Source organism: Hylobates moloch, unplaced genomic scaffold (assembly GCF_009828535.3).
Source record: "Hylobates moloch isolate HMO894 unplaced genomic scaffold, HMol_V3 SCAFFOLD_4, whole genome shotgun sequence".
Taxonomy (NCBI): domain Eukaryota; kingdom Metazoa; phylum Chordata; class Mammalia; order Primates; family Hylobatidae; genus Hylobates; species Hylobates moloch.
The window spans coordinates 38003838-38019889 of NW_026652279.1; the positions used below are offsets into that span (position 1 = coordinate 38003838).

The following is a 16052-nucleotide window of genomic DNA, read 5'->3' on the forward strand; positions in this document are numbered from 1 at the left end:
GGATCCTGACCTCCTTAAGCTTAAAAACACTGACAGCTTCTTAAATACTTATATTGGCTACAGAAAAATATATTAAAGAATAAATACCAGTTTTAACTTGCCTTTTTTATATATATTAAGAAGCTTAGTTTATTCAAAACATCTGTCCACAAGCCTTTAAACTCTAAGAAGGCAAGCAATTAATTACATGTTAAAATTTTTAACCAATATTTTCATTTTATGTAGGTTGAGTACAGAATTGAGTTTGTGTACCACGTGGGTTCTTTGTGTTACAGAAAGACTTCTGAGCATATACGTGTACGTTTGTGCCCATACCATAGAACTTGAGCCTCATTTTACTAATAGGGCCATTATAGAGCTTTATAACTCTCCACCTCTACAGTCCATAGTCAGTCATAATTACATGGAGTCCCAGATCAAGAATGCTATCTAGAATCGCAGCATTGAGCTCCTAGTGGCAAAATGTGACCCATGTGATGACAGTGTAACTAAGAGTGTAGTTTCCAGGCCTGCACTGGGAGGGAACAGTGGGTGGTTTGGATGCCATACCTTTATGTTTAGAGTGTAATTATAACTTCTAAGACAGTGAAAAGGCTGTGGTTTCAGTGATCCTTGCTTCCCAGCTAGAAACCCTATCATTACTGGTCAGAGATCTTTTTTGGGATATTATACGTCATTGTTCCTTTCATTCTTTTCCTCGCACACTTCTCTTCCCATTTGCTTCTTAAGTTCTGGGAGGAAGGGAGGCCAAAAGAGAACAACGCTATGGGAGGAAAAATCCTTTTAATGCCACAAAGTAGCCATTTTGCTGACTTCAAGAAGGTTCTGTTTGGTTAGGAGACAGCCTTTTGTTTAAGGGGAATTCAGATGCCCCGGGGATTTACAGCTTGCACAAACCCCCTGGAAGTGGAAAGGGGCTGCACGGTGTGTCAGCAGGGAGAATGTAACTCTCCTTTGATGAATCCTCCAGAGTTAACAATCCTGGAATTTAGGGAAAGGAGGAGGCTGGTGGTGATCCCTGGACCATGCTGGATTTCGAACTCCAAATAAAGAAAGATGGGGGAACTGTGCTTCCATGGTGCCCCCTCAATTGGTGATTTATTGAATTTACATAGTATAACGGGGTTTGGAGTGAATCAGAATTGCTGTTGGAATGGTATTTTGCATTGTAATAACTAAGGAATACAGCTCATGTTCAAAGCCTAAGGAAAATATCTGGTAGATCCAAGATGAAGGCAAACGTGCATTGAATGCAAATTTGGATCCAGGAGCATGGGTCTTCAGAAAGTAGCAAGTTGACCAGCAAATGTTGGCAGGTAGAAAAATACACTTATAAGGAGAAATTCAGAATTTAGTTATTTTTCCTACTGAAACCACAGAAAGAAAAGGAAGGGCTGTGAAGGGAAGACAGGAGAATTACTGTAGTGCAGAAGGAAATGCCAGATCCTGGCCAGCCACCAGGACAAAGGCAGCAGTGGGTTCCTATTGTCAGGTCCTAGAGGAGGTAAAGGCCTTGCTCCTGGTGCTGGGTTTGAAGAAGAGGCTTTACTAGTTATTTTATAAGCAGAATGAGTGCACAAGGTAACAAACTGCTCCCGTTTTGTGGGTGTCTAACTCGTCCTCTAAATAAAAGCTTTCCAAAACATCATGTTGGGTATCAATTTATATTAGGGTTTTTAAAGTAAAACTACTATCAATTTGTTTTTAAGAAGGAATTGTTTTGATAGGAAAAGTCTAATTGGCTAGAAAAGCCAGCTTGTTTTATTTAATTCTCACAACAACTCCACTTGACACTTCCAAATTCACTTTACAGATGAAGAAAGTGATGCTCAGTAGGTGATGTCAGCTGCCCATAGTAGCCCAGTCGATCAGCAGCAGCACCAGGCCCCCACTTGCTTCAGCCCATGGGCTTTCTGCATGGCTGCTCTGGGATCCTGATAGGTCATTTGTTTGATGCTTTTGCTTCACCAGAGCAATCATTTCATGTTTAGTTTCATGACTAGGAACTGGCTTCAAAAACAACTTCTAATGAGTCAAAAACAGCCAAAATGGCAAGGACGGAAAAACTCTTCGGGTCAGTAGAATCATGAAGCGGGGGGGTGCATATATCTGTCTCTGTCTCTCATTCTCTCCCCCTTCCTTTGCTTCCCTTTTTCCCCCTCTCTCTTTCTCACATTCCCTTTCTTTCTCTTCTCTCTATTCTTCCCTTTCTCCCATTCTTGCTCTTTCTTAGGTCCTATTAACAGCTTCATCTATATGGCATCGTTTTTACTTGTCAGCATCTGCTTTGGCTTATTCTTAGTCATTGTGCTTGTCTTTCACATTGGAGGACGGCCCGATCAATCCTTTTCCATTCTGTCAAAATGGGACAGTGGCAGTTTAATGACTGAGTCTGTGAATGAATTGGCTAATACCAAGTAACAAAGCAACAAATAAATGCACTTTAAATCTTTAATCCTACACAAGGAAAACAAGGAGACTCAGCCCTTTCTGCACTCCAGAAAGAAGGCCCTCTCTGGGCTCAGTCTCAGCAGAGCAGAAGGAAGCACAGCTGTGGGGAAAACCAGGGTATATTTAGTGTGGCCCCATTTGAGCTTGGCAAGTCTGTCACTGGGTCCCAGCAAAGCATCCCTTGCTATTTGTGTGCCATGGCCAGTGTATGTCCTCCCAAGATGAAGAAGGCTCGGGCTCTCTGAGACAACCTTGCCACTGGGGGCCTCTTGCCTCAGAGCCTGGTCCTTAAACCAGGATGATGCTACAAGGAGGCCAAGAACAAGCAGAGAGGAGTGACTCCCGGGGTAATGGGTAGCTCTGGACATGAATATGATGACAGAAAGCTCCTTGCAGAATTGAGACCTGCCTCTGCTCCCAGGACAGTCAAGGGAAAGCACCCAGACCAGGACCCCGCCAGCAGCATCCGCCTCCTTGTGGGGCATCGCAGCCCCAGGCCTTAGGACAGGCGAGCTTCTTTCTCTGAGTTTCAACTCCCTCCACTGTAAAACAGACACAATCTGCCCAATACTTCCGAGATGTTGAGGATAGCACTGAATGAGCTGTGAACATCTTTTGGAATCCTGGAGTGCTGGGCTCTATAAGGAATCATTGTCATGTGAAAGTTCTGGTTTGGGGGGTTTTTCTCATTGTAGTTATTATCAGGTTGAATTTCCACAACCAAAGGAGTCAGTTGGGTTGGGATAGTCAGAAAACATTGATTTTTATACTTCTTGTGTGCCATGTATTGTTCTAGCTGTTTTATATGTTATTTTTTAATCATCTAAAACCCTGCAATATTACCATGCATTAGACTGATGATGTAGACATCATACTTTTCAGTATTATGTTGCCATAAGTTTGGAGGAGAGAACACCAAGGCTTGCTTTGGGAAGGTTGCTCAGATCACACAGCCAGGGCCATGAGTTAAGAATGCCAGTTTCCATCTGTCCCTTCGTATTTTACCTAAGTCCACAGAAGAGTGAGCATAAACTGATAGAGTCTAGAGGCCAGAGATGAGCCAAAATAATTTGTTTGGCTTTGGAATGAATTGAAATACACACACACACACACACGTGTTGCCCTTTTCACCTGGCTTGTCTCTGTTCTGCTTTAGTTTTTCTCAGTTGTCAAGGATCTAGGATGTGGGTCAGCTGACAGTGTGTTTGTCCTGGAGCGGTCACCATGGACACTGTTGGAGGAGACTGGTTCCCTTTGAAGAGACGCCTACGTAACATCCCAGCCTTGTCGTCAGAAGGCCTGGGCATGAGCTCTGGGTCTGCCCACACTGGCCCCATGATGTTAGCCAAGTCACTTCCCCTTAGTTAAGTCTCTCCTGGTCTCTACACCAGTACAGTGGAGTGGTGAGTTGGGACTGGGTCCCACCTTGCCGGTCTGAGAACAGGCTCGTTCTGAACATTCACTCTCAATCATTTCCATCTTCCCTTCATTCTTGCTGTAGGGCTTTGGGGAACAAAATGCAGGGCCAGAGGTAATGAGTGACACCAGAACTAAATGTCTGCCGATCGGCCGGTTTCCCCCAAGTTCACTCACTCATCTCCTGGAGGGGGTGCAATGAAAGCTTGTCCTCAATTTACTTTGAGATATATCCCATGATACTTTTAAGCAACACATTTGTATTCCTAACAGTATTTGCCTTGGGTCATATAAAAATGAGTCCATAATCCTTGGATGAGGCCCAGACTGCATTGGTTCTTTGGCTGCTGATAAACCCATCAAGTAATTGAGCCCAAGTGGATAAATGTGAGTCAGTTCTCATGCCAGCCTCATACAAATGTTCTCATTGATAATGAATGGTTGTACAAAGTATTTTTACCTATTACCTCTTTAAAACTATCCAAAGTCCTGGGATAATACCATGACTTCCCCTAGAGACACATGAGGAAGTGGGGCTTCAGACGGAGGCAGAGACTTGCCTGAAGCCAGGATCGCCTCCACAGCTGCAGGTGGAACCAGTGAGCTGCCAGGTGGGAGGCAGCTCCCAGGCCACCCTTTCATGCATACTTCTGAGCTCCCAGGGGACGGAGGGGCAGATAGGCTTTTAGTCCCCAATGGCTGAGACTCACAGGGTGACTTGGCTTTGCCAAACCCCCAGACCAGGAAACAGGGGCTGTGGGAAGAACCCAGAGAAGGTGGGGTTGAAGAGAAGACTGCCACAGGCTTAAAGGGGAGTGCGCTGGATTTGGTGACGTTCCATAGCATCTAGGAATTTGAGCCCATCTGCGTGAAGCTCTATAAGGCTGGGGACTCGCTGAGATTGCAGAGAGGCAGGAACAGGGAGTGATGTGGAAAGACAAAAACATTTTGTCCTTGAGCCTTCTCAGTCTGTGCAAGACAGGAAATTCCTCAAGTCTCCTGAGGCAGCCAGCTCTCCTGACTGCTGCAGCCTAGTGAGAGAAACGAGATAGATCAATGCATTTCCAATCCTGTGCCCCCAAGCCCACTCTCGGAGCCTTCTGCCAAGGCCCCTGGCAGCCATCCATCAAAGGCTGCGGCGCTGAGTCAGCAGCACCAGAGAGCAGCAGGGGCCTGAGAGCCCCATCTTCCAAGGGGACCGTGGGGAGTTACCTGCTCTCACACTCAGGCTCCATACCCTTCAACTGCACCTGCTTTGGAGGAAGTTTTCCTCCAGCCTCCTGGGCCTTCCCAGCCTCTCCCCATCCAGGTTCCCAGAGGCTGGGCTAGGAGAGTTCTACAGTAGGCCTGCTTTCATTTTCAGTGGCAGTGGATAAAAATTCAGTGGCAACTTTGGAGGTGACACCTGCCCAGATATATTACATACCCTGGAAACCTCCCTATGGCTCCGCTTCTTGAAGAAGGTCTAGTATTTGTGGTCCTGTGTTGATAAGAACCCAAAATGCCGGCGGCCCTTTCCCCAGAAACTTAGGGTTTAAGTTAGAGATATCCTAACCCTCCCCTTCTCAACAGTTGCACCTGCCAAAAACAAAAACAAAAAACGCTAAAATGCCATTACTAAAAGTCAAGCTGCCTGCCTCACAGGACCAAGGGAGAGACCAGAGGCTGGGCAGCCATGGCTTGTCCTGCACCAGGATTGTCCCCTGTGAGACGTGGACGGCAGGGCCAGCCACTCTGCAGCCCCCTCCCCTTCAGCTCCTGTGAGGCGGGGATTCCAAGAATGAGGAAAGGCTGTTCATCCACCTCCACAAGAAACTGAATGTGAGTGAGGGGCCAGGCCTCTCACCCTCCTCCTTGACTTGCCCACGCACTCCCTCTCTCAGAGAAACTGATTTTTTCTCCTAGTTTTTATTGAGGTATTATTGATGTATAATAAACCATGTAGACTTAAGGTGTTCAGTTTGGTAAGTTTTGCCATATGCACACACATGAAACCTTTGCCATGATTTTTAAAAGTGAAATTCTCATTGCCCCCAAATGTTTCCTCATGCCCCCTTATAATCCAACCCCCCATCACCTGCCCCACACCACTACTGACCTGCTTTCTGTCACTGGACTTTGCATTTTCTAGAATTTTATATAAATGGAGTCATCCAACATGTACTCTCTCTTTGGCATCTTCCTTTTTTTTTTTTTTTTTTTTGAGGCAGATTCTTGCTCTGTCTCCCAGGCTGGAGTGCAGTGGTGTGATCATGGCTCACTGCAGCCTCAACCTCCCAGGCTCAAGTGATCCTCCCACCTCAGCCTCCCGAGTAGCTGGGACTACAGCTTGGTGTCTTTCATTCAACATAATTATTGTGAGATTCATCCCTGTTGTGGTACCCTCAGTAGTTCATTCTTTTTTGTTGCTGAGTAATATTCCATTGTGTGGATATATCACAATTTGTTTTACTCACCTGTTAATGGACATTTGGGTCATTTCTAGTTTGCACTATTGTGAATGAAGCTGCTCTGAACGTTTGTGTACAAGACTTTTTATGGATATGTGCTTGCATTTCTCTTGGGGACATACCCAGGAGTAGCATGACTAGAACCTAAGGGAAGTATATGTTTAACTTTTTAAGAAACTGCCAAACTGTTTTCAGAAGGTTCTGTACCACCTGCCATGTATGAGAGTTGCAAGTTGCTCCACATCCTTGTCAAGACCAATTCCTGGGATGTGATGTCTTTTTATTTTTAGCCATTCTAATGAGTGTAGTGTCTTTGGCTTTTGTGAGGTGCTTAAAACCTCCTAGGATGGGAATGGAGCACCATATAATTATAGAAAATGACAAAGAAGCTCTTCAGTTCTGTCTTATGAGAGACACCAAGATGTATTGTTAAATTAAAGAGATGCCAATCATTTTGTATAATGTGCTTTCATTTACTTTTTTAAGAAGAAAATAAATGCCTGTTTGCTTCTATATGTTACACACGTAGATCATTTCTGGCAAGATGAACAAGAAACTGAAAACTCTTTGCCTCTGAGGAGAGATCACTGGGGATGGGGTGGGAGGGAGACTTTCCATACTCTTTGGTACCTTTTTAATTTTGTGCCACGTGAGCATATCATTTATCTGAAAAATAAATAAAATATTTTTAAAAACTCACAAACTTGTAAGAACTCATTGTTTATTCCTGGCTATCAGGCAAGAACATCGTCATTGCCAAGCAGAGAAATGGGAGGCATCTTGTTCCTAATGATCTCTAGAAACTCCAAACACTCTTTATCTGTTAGCTGCCAGTTTCTGGTGGGAACCTGAGCGTCAACACAGTCATGTACCAAGTGGTTATTCAGTCTGTGTTTGTTGAATGAATGCATGAATGTTCACCCCATGTTCTGTTTTCTACCACACAGAAAAGAAGAGTAGTGGGAAGAGCGAGTACCTTCTGCCTGTGGCTCCCAGCAAGCCCACTGCACCCATCTTCCTGCAGGGCCTCTCTGATCTCAAAGTCATGGATGGAAGCCAGGTCACTATGACCGTCCAAGTGTCAGGTCTGTCTCTGCATCTCTCTCTCAGGGATTAACATGAAAATGGTCTTGGTTGCAATGGGTATTGCTCTCTGAGGACACACTCAGATCCTTGATACACCAGAAAATCAGATGGGACCATCAGGCGATGCACCCAAAGAAATGGAGACTCTTGTCCTCTCTTTTCTGCCTTCTCTGGGTAGGATTTTCTGGATTCATCATTAAATGGTCCAGAGGAAGAACATGGCCATAGAGCAGAGCAGTGAGAGATTAATTTGAAAATATAGCGTGGCCAGTGTAGCTGGAAGGTCTTGAAGACTGGTACAAAACCAGATTATGGGCGGGGCACGGTGGCTCATGCCTGTAATCCCAGCACTTTGGGAGGCCAAGGCAGCAGGTCACAAGGTCAGGAGATCGAGACCATCCTGGCTAACACAGTGAAACCCCGTCTCTACTAAAAAATACAAAAAATTAGCTGGGTGTGGTGGCGGGCGCCTGTAGTCCCAGCTACTTGGGAGGCTGAGGCCGGAGAATGGCATGAACCTGGGAGGTGGAGCTTGCAGTGAGCCGAGATCGCGCCACTGCACTCCAGCCTGGGCGACGGAGCAAAGACTCTGTCTCAAAAAAAAAAAAAAAAAAAAAAAACAAATTATGTGAGAACTTCCCAAATCTCAGAAGATGTTCTCAGTTGCTCTATTCAAATTTTAAGGTCCTCCCTACAAACCCACGAGGTAGATCCTATTCGAATTCCTATTTTACTGATGGGGAAGTGGAAGCATAGAGAGTTGTTGGAGTGTTTCATCCAATATCACTGTATTCAGTGCAGAGTTGCTACAAAGCCGGGGAGGACCTCCCTAACCAGTCCCCCTTCCCCTCCTCCTGGTTCAGGGAATCCACCCCCTGAAGTCATCTGGCTGCACAATGGAAATGAGATCCAAGAGTCAGAGGACTTCCACTTTGAACAGAGAGGCACTCAGCACAGCCTTTGTATCCAGGAAGTGTTCCCGGAGGACACGGGCACGTACACCTGCGAGGCCTGGAACAGCGCTGGAGAGGTCCGCACCCAGGCCGTGCTCACGGTACAAGGTGAGGCTGACCCACTCAGAGCGAGTGGGAAGGAGATGCTGCTGCAGCCTCTCCAAAAGTGATTTGGAGGCAAGGAAACCACATGAGACTACTTTGTTCCCACTGTGGGCCCTCTCCTCCCTCAGTCCCACCCCAGCCCCAGAGGCCAGTTCCCTGTCCAACATCACAAGCTCTGATTGAGTGGGGCTGCCCTTCCCAGCTTTCTGAAGTCCCTGCCCTCTCTGGGTTACTGGTGCCAAGGTGCATAGAGTACTAAGAGGGAAATCTGTAATACACTTAACAATTTGGCAGCGATAGCTTTTGAGGTGAGTTATGGGCTTAACAGGGTCCTTGCTATCCTATCCATTAGATAACATATTTAAGAGGAGAGGCAAGTTAAGCACACATAAAGTGAATGACAACTCTTAATCACACGCATTGGATACAGATCATTAGCACCTGGCTCGGTGCCCCTGTGCCTTCTGGGCTACCTCCCCTTACGTTGGATATACAGTCGTGTTAATATTATCCTCTGAGAATGTATCCGAGATGGATGTGCAACGAGAAGGGTATGCTGCGTTTGTGTATCCAATCACAGTTATTTCTGGACAAGCTGTTACTTGGGTGACATGCTATCTTCCCGTCCTTCACCTCCATGGAGAATTGAGTGGATACTGCCTGCTGAGGGGCCTCCCTGTTTAGCTCTGCCCTTTGCCAACTTCCAGAGCCTCACGATGGCACCCAGCCCTGGTTCATCAGTAAGCCTCGCTCAGTGACAGCCTCCCTGGGCCAGAGTGTCCTCATCTCCTGCGCCATAGCTGGTGACCCCTTTCCTACCGTGCACTGGCTCCGAGATGGCAAAGCCCTCTGCAAAGACACTGGCCACTTCGAGGTGCTTCAGAATGAGGATGTGTTCACCCTGGTTCTAAAGAAGGTGCAGCCCTGGCATGCCGGCCAGTATGAGATCCTGCTCAAGTGAGTCTGCATGTCCGGCCAGCCTCCCTTAACCCTTCCCTCCAAATTCTTAGCTCCCCTAACCTGGGTCTGGGAAGCCAGAAGAAGCACAAACCGATGTGGGGCTTGGACTTCCAGGTAAGGCAAGTGCGGGCTCAGTGCTGCTCACAAGCTTTTGCTTCTTCCACTTCAGTATAGCAAGTGTTCATTAGAACCTTCCCTTTTGAGCTCAGTTCCCCAGAATCCTGTCTTGTTACATCCTTGTTCCCCCATTATGTGGTGTATGGTGAGTATGAAGGAAGGAGGAATGGATCAAAGTTGGAAAAGCAAGGGGATAGGGGGAATGCATTTGTTATCTATTGCTGTGTAACAAATTACCCTGAAACTTAGCAGCTTGAAACATTTATCATCTCCCAGCTGGGAATTTGGAAGCAGCTTAGCTGGATGATTTTGAAGTTTCAGTCAAGATGTCAGCAGGGGCTGCAGTCTCTGAAGGCCTGACTGACACTGGAGGACCTGCTTCCAAGGCTCACTCCTGTGACTGTGGCAGGAGGCCTCAGCTCCTCACTGGTTATAAGTGGGAGGCCTCAGCTCCTCACTGGTTGTAAGTGGGAGGCCTCAGCTCCTCACTGGCTGTTGGTGGGAGGACTCAGCTCCTTGTCTTGTGGACCTCTCCGTGGGGCTGCTTGAGTGTCTTTATAGCATGGCAGCTGGCTTCCCCAGAGCTAGTGATCGAAGAGGGAGCCCAGGTTGGAGCTTGCACTGTCTTTTAAGACCTACCCTGGGAAGCCACACACTATCACTTCCGACTTTGTTAGAAGTGAGTCACTAAGTACAGCCCATACTCAAGGAGAGGTAAATTCAGTTCCACCTCTTGGAGAAAAGAATTTGCAGACATTTTAAAACTACCAGAGGGAGGTTAACTTTCCCCATTACTTTTTTCTCTCCTTTTCAAGGTCTTGCTAGGTTACATGGGAAGGTCAGCTCCATGAGGCACACTGCTATATTTCCAGGCCTAGAACAGTGGCGAGCCCATAGTCGACATTGGGTAGCTATTTATCAGATGAATGTGATTCAGAAATGCTCTTTTACCTTGAAAATGCCCTGTCTCTTAAAATCCTATGCCAGCCCTGGATTGATGGAGACAGAATGCCTTCTGTGGGTCCTGGGCTTGGTGTAAGCATTGAAGAAGATCATTTGTTTGCACCTAACCTACGAATAGGAGGTCATGCCACATCCCGAGGATGGTTAGACCTGTCCAGGCCCGGGTGCCTGACCACTTTGCAAGGGGCTTTCTCGCCTGTATTTTATCATCTCCCCATGCTGAGCCCATCATGTTCACAGCTCTGAGCTACAAATAGGCTCTAGAGCTAAAGGCCGAGGCTACTGCAAAACCCAATATGTACCCCATCCCCTTAGGTCCTTTGTGACCATGTGCTTTATACCTGTATCAGTTATCTTTTGCTGCATAACAAACCACCCCAATACTTAATAACTATTAAAAATAGCTAGTTTTTTTTTAAAGCAGTTTCATTATTTCTTAGGAGTCTTTGGGTCTCCTACAAAGTTCTGCTGATTTAGGCAAGGCTAATCTCAGCTGAGCTCAATGACATGTCTGTTGCGGTCAAGTGATGGGATGCTTGTGAGCTGCTGGTCACCCTACTATTATTAGCAGTACACTCAGAATCTATCAACTGCCTTTGCATTATGCTTAAATAGTTATTACCAGGAAGGCCACTCTGCCTCCAAAATGGGGAGAAGGTACACGCTTACCCCCTAGGTCAGTACAAAGAATGGAAACCGATGATGTGTAAAAATACCTGCTGATGATCTCGTCAGTATAGAAGGAGTAGCACTTTGAGATAATACTTAACATTACTCAAGCCAGACATCCTAGAGGAGAGGAGCTTGTTTGGGGATTTTGATGGAAAGGGAAGGCTGATTCTTGGCAAATGTGATAAGGCTTAGCTGTTGAGTAGGCCGAGCAAGAAAGGGTGGGGTGGGGGCAGAGCCAAGCAAAGGGCTGTGGGAAGTTTGCCAGGCCAGAGAGGAGATGTGCACCAGGAGGTCGGCAGGCAGACTGTCTGGGGCCAGCTGGGGACAGTCATAAAATTTAGACTGTCCCAGCAGGAAGGGGCTTCAGAAGTTATCCAACCTCATCGTCATTTAATAACGGGGGACACTGAGGTCTCAGGGTTATGGACTTGCTTGTGGCCACCCAAAGGCAAGTAACAGAGCCCAAGTTCAAGCCCTCATCTTTTGACTTAAATCAGATGCTCTTCCATTCCTTATGGCTCTGCATGGGGAGTTTCTCCCAAGTGCACAGGGAACTGGAAGGACCTGGGAAACCACACTAGAGCCTCCAGCCTGCAGCCTTTGCCTCTTTTTCTTCCCCAAAGTCCAGCCTCTTCATTCCTTTCGGAGGCCACTGCCCTGGCCTTGGCTTTGTCCCCACCTGAGAAGAAGCAAGTCAGTAGAGAGTTTCCTGAGGGTACGTGGCAGGCCTGCCAGAGACCTCGCTCCTCCAGCGACCTAGGCCTAGAGCAGGGTGCCTTTCGAGGGGAACGACTGGATGGCTGGGAGGAAGCCGGGGGTCTGGTGTGCAGGGGCAGAGGGGTGGGCAGATCCTGCCTGTACCTGCTAGGGTTGTGAGGCAGGTATGGGTGAGTAGTTTCTGCCTCTCTTCCCTTCCTAGCTCTTGTCTACTGTACCAAAAGGGGAAATGACAAAGAGTCAGTTCAAAATTCCAGCTGGAATACTTGAAACACTTGATTCTTGCCAGGAAATTAGTTCTTTTTTATTTATTTATTTATTTTTTTGACAGAGTCTCGCTCTGTCGCCCAGGCTGGAGTGCAGTGGCACGATCTTGGCTCACTGCAAGCTCCACCTCCCGGGTTCATACCATTCTCCTGCCTCAGCCTCCTGAGGAGCTGGGACTACAGGCACCCGCCACTACGCCCGGCTAATTTTTTTTTTTTTTTTGTATTTTTAGTAGAGATGGGGTTTCACTGTGTTAGCCAGGATGGTTTCCATCTCCTGGCCTCATGATCCGCCTGCCTCAGCCTCCCAAAGTGCTGGGATTACAGGTGTGAGCCACCACGCCCAGCCGAAATTAGTTCTTTAAACTAATTTTTCCATATAGAACCTATCCAAGAGGTAGAAGATTCAGGGTGGGACAGGATCCAAGGCTTTGTAACCAGAGTGGGACTCTTATTCAGGGCTTAGTAAGCCAAGGCAAAAGGACTCTTCGTTTGTGAAAGGTTCAGTTTATAGGATGATAGCCCCATATGCTCTGTGGCAGCTCCTGGGATGGGGCCTCATCTTCAGCCCCGGCCCTGATTTTATAACCGGGTTATGTGCAGATGTCAAAGATGGCCCCAAGACCCTGTTCCAGCAGCTTAGGTGATCTGACGTGTGGGTCCCAGGCAGGAGGCCACTATGAACTTTGTAGGCTGAAAATGAACCCATGGTTTGTCTTTAAGGCCCAGCAGAGATTTAAGTGTATGGCTGTAGGAATGGTTACCACTAGATCACCCTCACCACTGGATGTTCCACTTAATGGGTCAACCTTGGTATCCCAAGTCCTCCACCTTCCTCTGACCCCTTAGACTGCTGGGTGCCACAGGGTAAGGCCTGGGGGTAGATTGGGCAGGAGCCCCTGGGAAGCTCATCTGAGTCTGTGCTCCCCACCTTGAGCACAGGTCATGGAAAGTGACAGAAGCCCTTACCTGCTTCCCCCATGGGGAGAATCAGCTTACTCCAGCTTGGGGCACAGGGCTGGCCACCACCAAAACCTCAGAGGAGTCCAGCTGGGGTAAAGCAGCCATCTGGGCAGTGTCTGCTCCTGATGTTTGCATCTGGGCTGTGTTCTACTGGTGACAGGAGGAAACTCTGCTGAGGAGATGCTGAAAGGGCTGCCAGGAAAACACAGCCCTTAGGCATCTCATCTTCCTGCTCCATGTCAACCCAGGCACCACAAGGCTGTGCTTAAAAGTAGGAAAAGAGTGGCCTGCCCAGCACCCTGGCAGAAGCAGGGTGACCTCACATGGTTATTCTACAAGTTCACCCAAAGCCCATAAGCCTTTTTGAGTGTTGAGAACTCGGGGCACGCTGAGGACCTCTTCGTCTTCCCAGGGCCTGGCACCCATGAGGTTTCTAATTGCTGTTTATTGAGCAAAGGAACACCCTGAACTCAAAATTCTCCAGACTTGAGACTCCCTGCACCTTGAATCTGTGCCTTCTGAGAGCCTGAGCATTGAGGAGGGTGGCTGGGAGGGGACAGGCTATGGGATGCATGGCCAGGGTGGAGAGAGGAGTGAAAGAGCTAAGGCAGTCAGGAAGGCACCTGCACCAGCACAGCCTGGGACAGCACGAGGGCACTGGGGAGAAGGACAAAGGAGAGGAGCCCAGCAGGCGAGGGGAGCCCAGCAGGCGAGGGGAGCCCAGCAGGCGAGGGGAACCCAGCAGGCGAGGGGAGGCTGGAGGATAGCAACAATTGGCTTCTCCTTGCTTCAAATGGGTGCCAGCACCCAAGGGTGAGCAGCGCCCCAGAGCCCCTGAGAATCCTGGGCCAGGCCATGGGCTGCCAGTGTCCGTCCACTGGAAGGGAGGCCTTGTAGAGTGAGGTGGAGACCCACACATGCCAGCAGAATGCACAAGAACACATGCTCAGATGCCTGTCCAGGTGGATGTAACTCATATGTGCACATATTCCCAAACACAGACCTCCAGGTGCAGGTGCCCACCAGCTAGACCAGTATATGTGTGTATCATGTGTATGGTTGATACCTACATATGTGCATGGACACACACATGTCCCAGACCAGATTTGTACTGATAAGCACAGTAGGGTGGGGTGCAAAGGTCATAGGGTCACAGGTCCCAACCCCTCCCTCCACTAGCAAGCTCTGTGAGTTTAGGCAAATTACTTAACCTTGACCCTTAGTATTATTATTTTTTAATAGAGGTGAGGTCTTGCTATGTTGCCCAAACTGGTGTCAAACTTGCAAGCTCAAGCAATCCTCCCACTTCGGCCTCCCAAAGTGCTGGGATTACAGGCATGAACCACTGTGCCTGGACCACTTTACCTTTATAAGCCTCCTTTTTCTTACCTTATAAAAACAGTGCTGACTAATCTCACAGAGCTGTTCTAAGATTAAATGAGATGGCTCATGTAAAGAATCTGTCACAGAGCTTGGCACATCTGCTATTGGGTCTGAGTGCTAGTGAGATGGCCACATCCAGGGGCATGAGTGGGAGCACTGTTGTCAGAGACCCTGAGGGTCCCACCCCAGAGCCCCCTTTCCTTATCTTTAAATTGGGCATGGCAGTGCTCTATACCTCTCTGCATGCTGTGGATATCAAGAAAGAACTGCGTGTGGGTGTCATGAAAGCTGGAGGGTGCTGTATGAAATGCAGTTGTTATAACCATCACTAGTCACCTCTGGCTTGCAGACCTGCCCCCACCCCTTCCCCTAGCCTGAGCAGAACCTTCTTGGCTGGTCAGAGCTCAGAAATGCCAGCAGGTGGCAGCCTTATGGGGTTAGAGGGACAATCTGCTGCAAATCCACTGCACTGTAGCCAGGCAGGGTACAGCCCCTCCCCTGAGCAGAGGGCCTGAGCCTCTGTGCACCAGCGGGAGACTGACCAGGTTTATGGACACGAAGAATCCAGAGCCCTCCCCACCTGAAGGAAGAAGAGAAAGGGCCACTCGTGTAGGAAAACACTTGTTGGGTTTTTAACACAAAAAGTTCTGATCTGAGAGCATTATCAATGAGTAGGGGTTGAGGGTGCTTCCATTCCCGAGCAAGAGAGGGAAAGGAACTACCCCCATGTTAAGGGATCACGGAGTCAGAGTCAAGGTCACTGGGCAGGCCCACCACCAGGGCCTGTCTAGACCGAGCTGCTCCATCACAGTCCCCAGCAGGGTTAGCCTTTCTCCTTCCCCTTTTATTGGTTGAGTGAGTGATTTATTGATTGAATGATTATATTGTATACTTACAGAAAAGTATTCCTACTTCTGGATGCCTGCCTTAGCTGTTGTCCAGACATTCTTTTTTAATTCTTCTTTTTAAATAAGAACTGAGAAAATAAAGGGTGACCACAGAGTGAGAGGTCCTGCCCTAAATCTAAGGCTGGGGTGAATGTCACAGTCAAGCCGGCAACTTCCATCTTCCCCGCTGGCCAGCAGCCTGTGATCAAGTCCACACTGAACAGGCCCTTTGCCCAGAGGGCCTCTTGATCTTTATTGATCTTTGGAATTCCTCAGGAACCGGGTTGGCGAATGCAGTTGCCAGGTGTCACTGATGCTACAGAACAGCTCTGCCAGAGCCCTTCCACGGTGAGTGCCTCCGGGAGCTGCTCCACCAGGCCATGCCCCCATCCCCACCTTCCTCCTGGCCCCGGCAGCTCCAGCCCAGCAGCCCTAGATTGTTTGTGTCCTGCAGCTGAGTCTTCCAAAGCCAGAAGGGAGAGCCTGGAAGGGGAATGAGGGAGGGAGAGCAGGGGAAGGAGGGGGTGATTTTTTTTTTTTTTTTTTGCACACACCCTTATAAGGCTACTGAAGTCATTACCGATGTAATAAACCAACTAAGCAAGCGAGTGCCTCTCACCAATGTTCCCATCTATAAACACAGCCTGGCCAGCCTCCCCCCTC

General features: G+C 48.1%; 1 protein-coding gene across 2 annotated transcripts in view; it reads left to right on the plus strand.

The window, feature by feature from the left end:
- Nucleotides 1-16052, plus strand: part of MYLK (myosin light chain kinase) — a 226436-nt gene that overhangs the window by 121652 nt on the left and 88732 nt on the right. Inside the window, exons 12-15 of one of the 2 annotated variants that reach the window (XM_032149992.2) lie at nt 7265-7402; nt 8267-8464; nt 9169-9418; nt 15666-15737. In XM_032149992.2, coding sequence (XP_032005883.1) covers nt 7265-7402; nt 8267-8464; nt 9169-9418; nt 15666-15737 — 658 coding nt within the window. Of the gene's footprint in view, nt 1-7264; nt 7403-8266; nt 8465-9168; nt 9419-15665; nt 15738-16052 lie in introns of those variants that run through there. The other variant, XM_032150000.2, reaches the window with a different exon arrangement.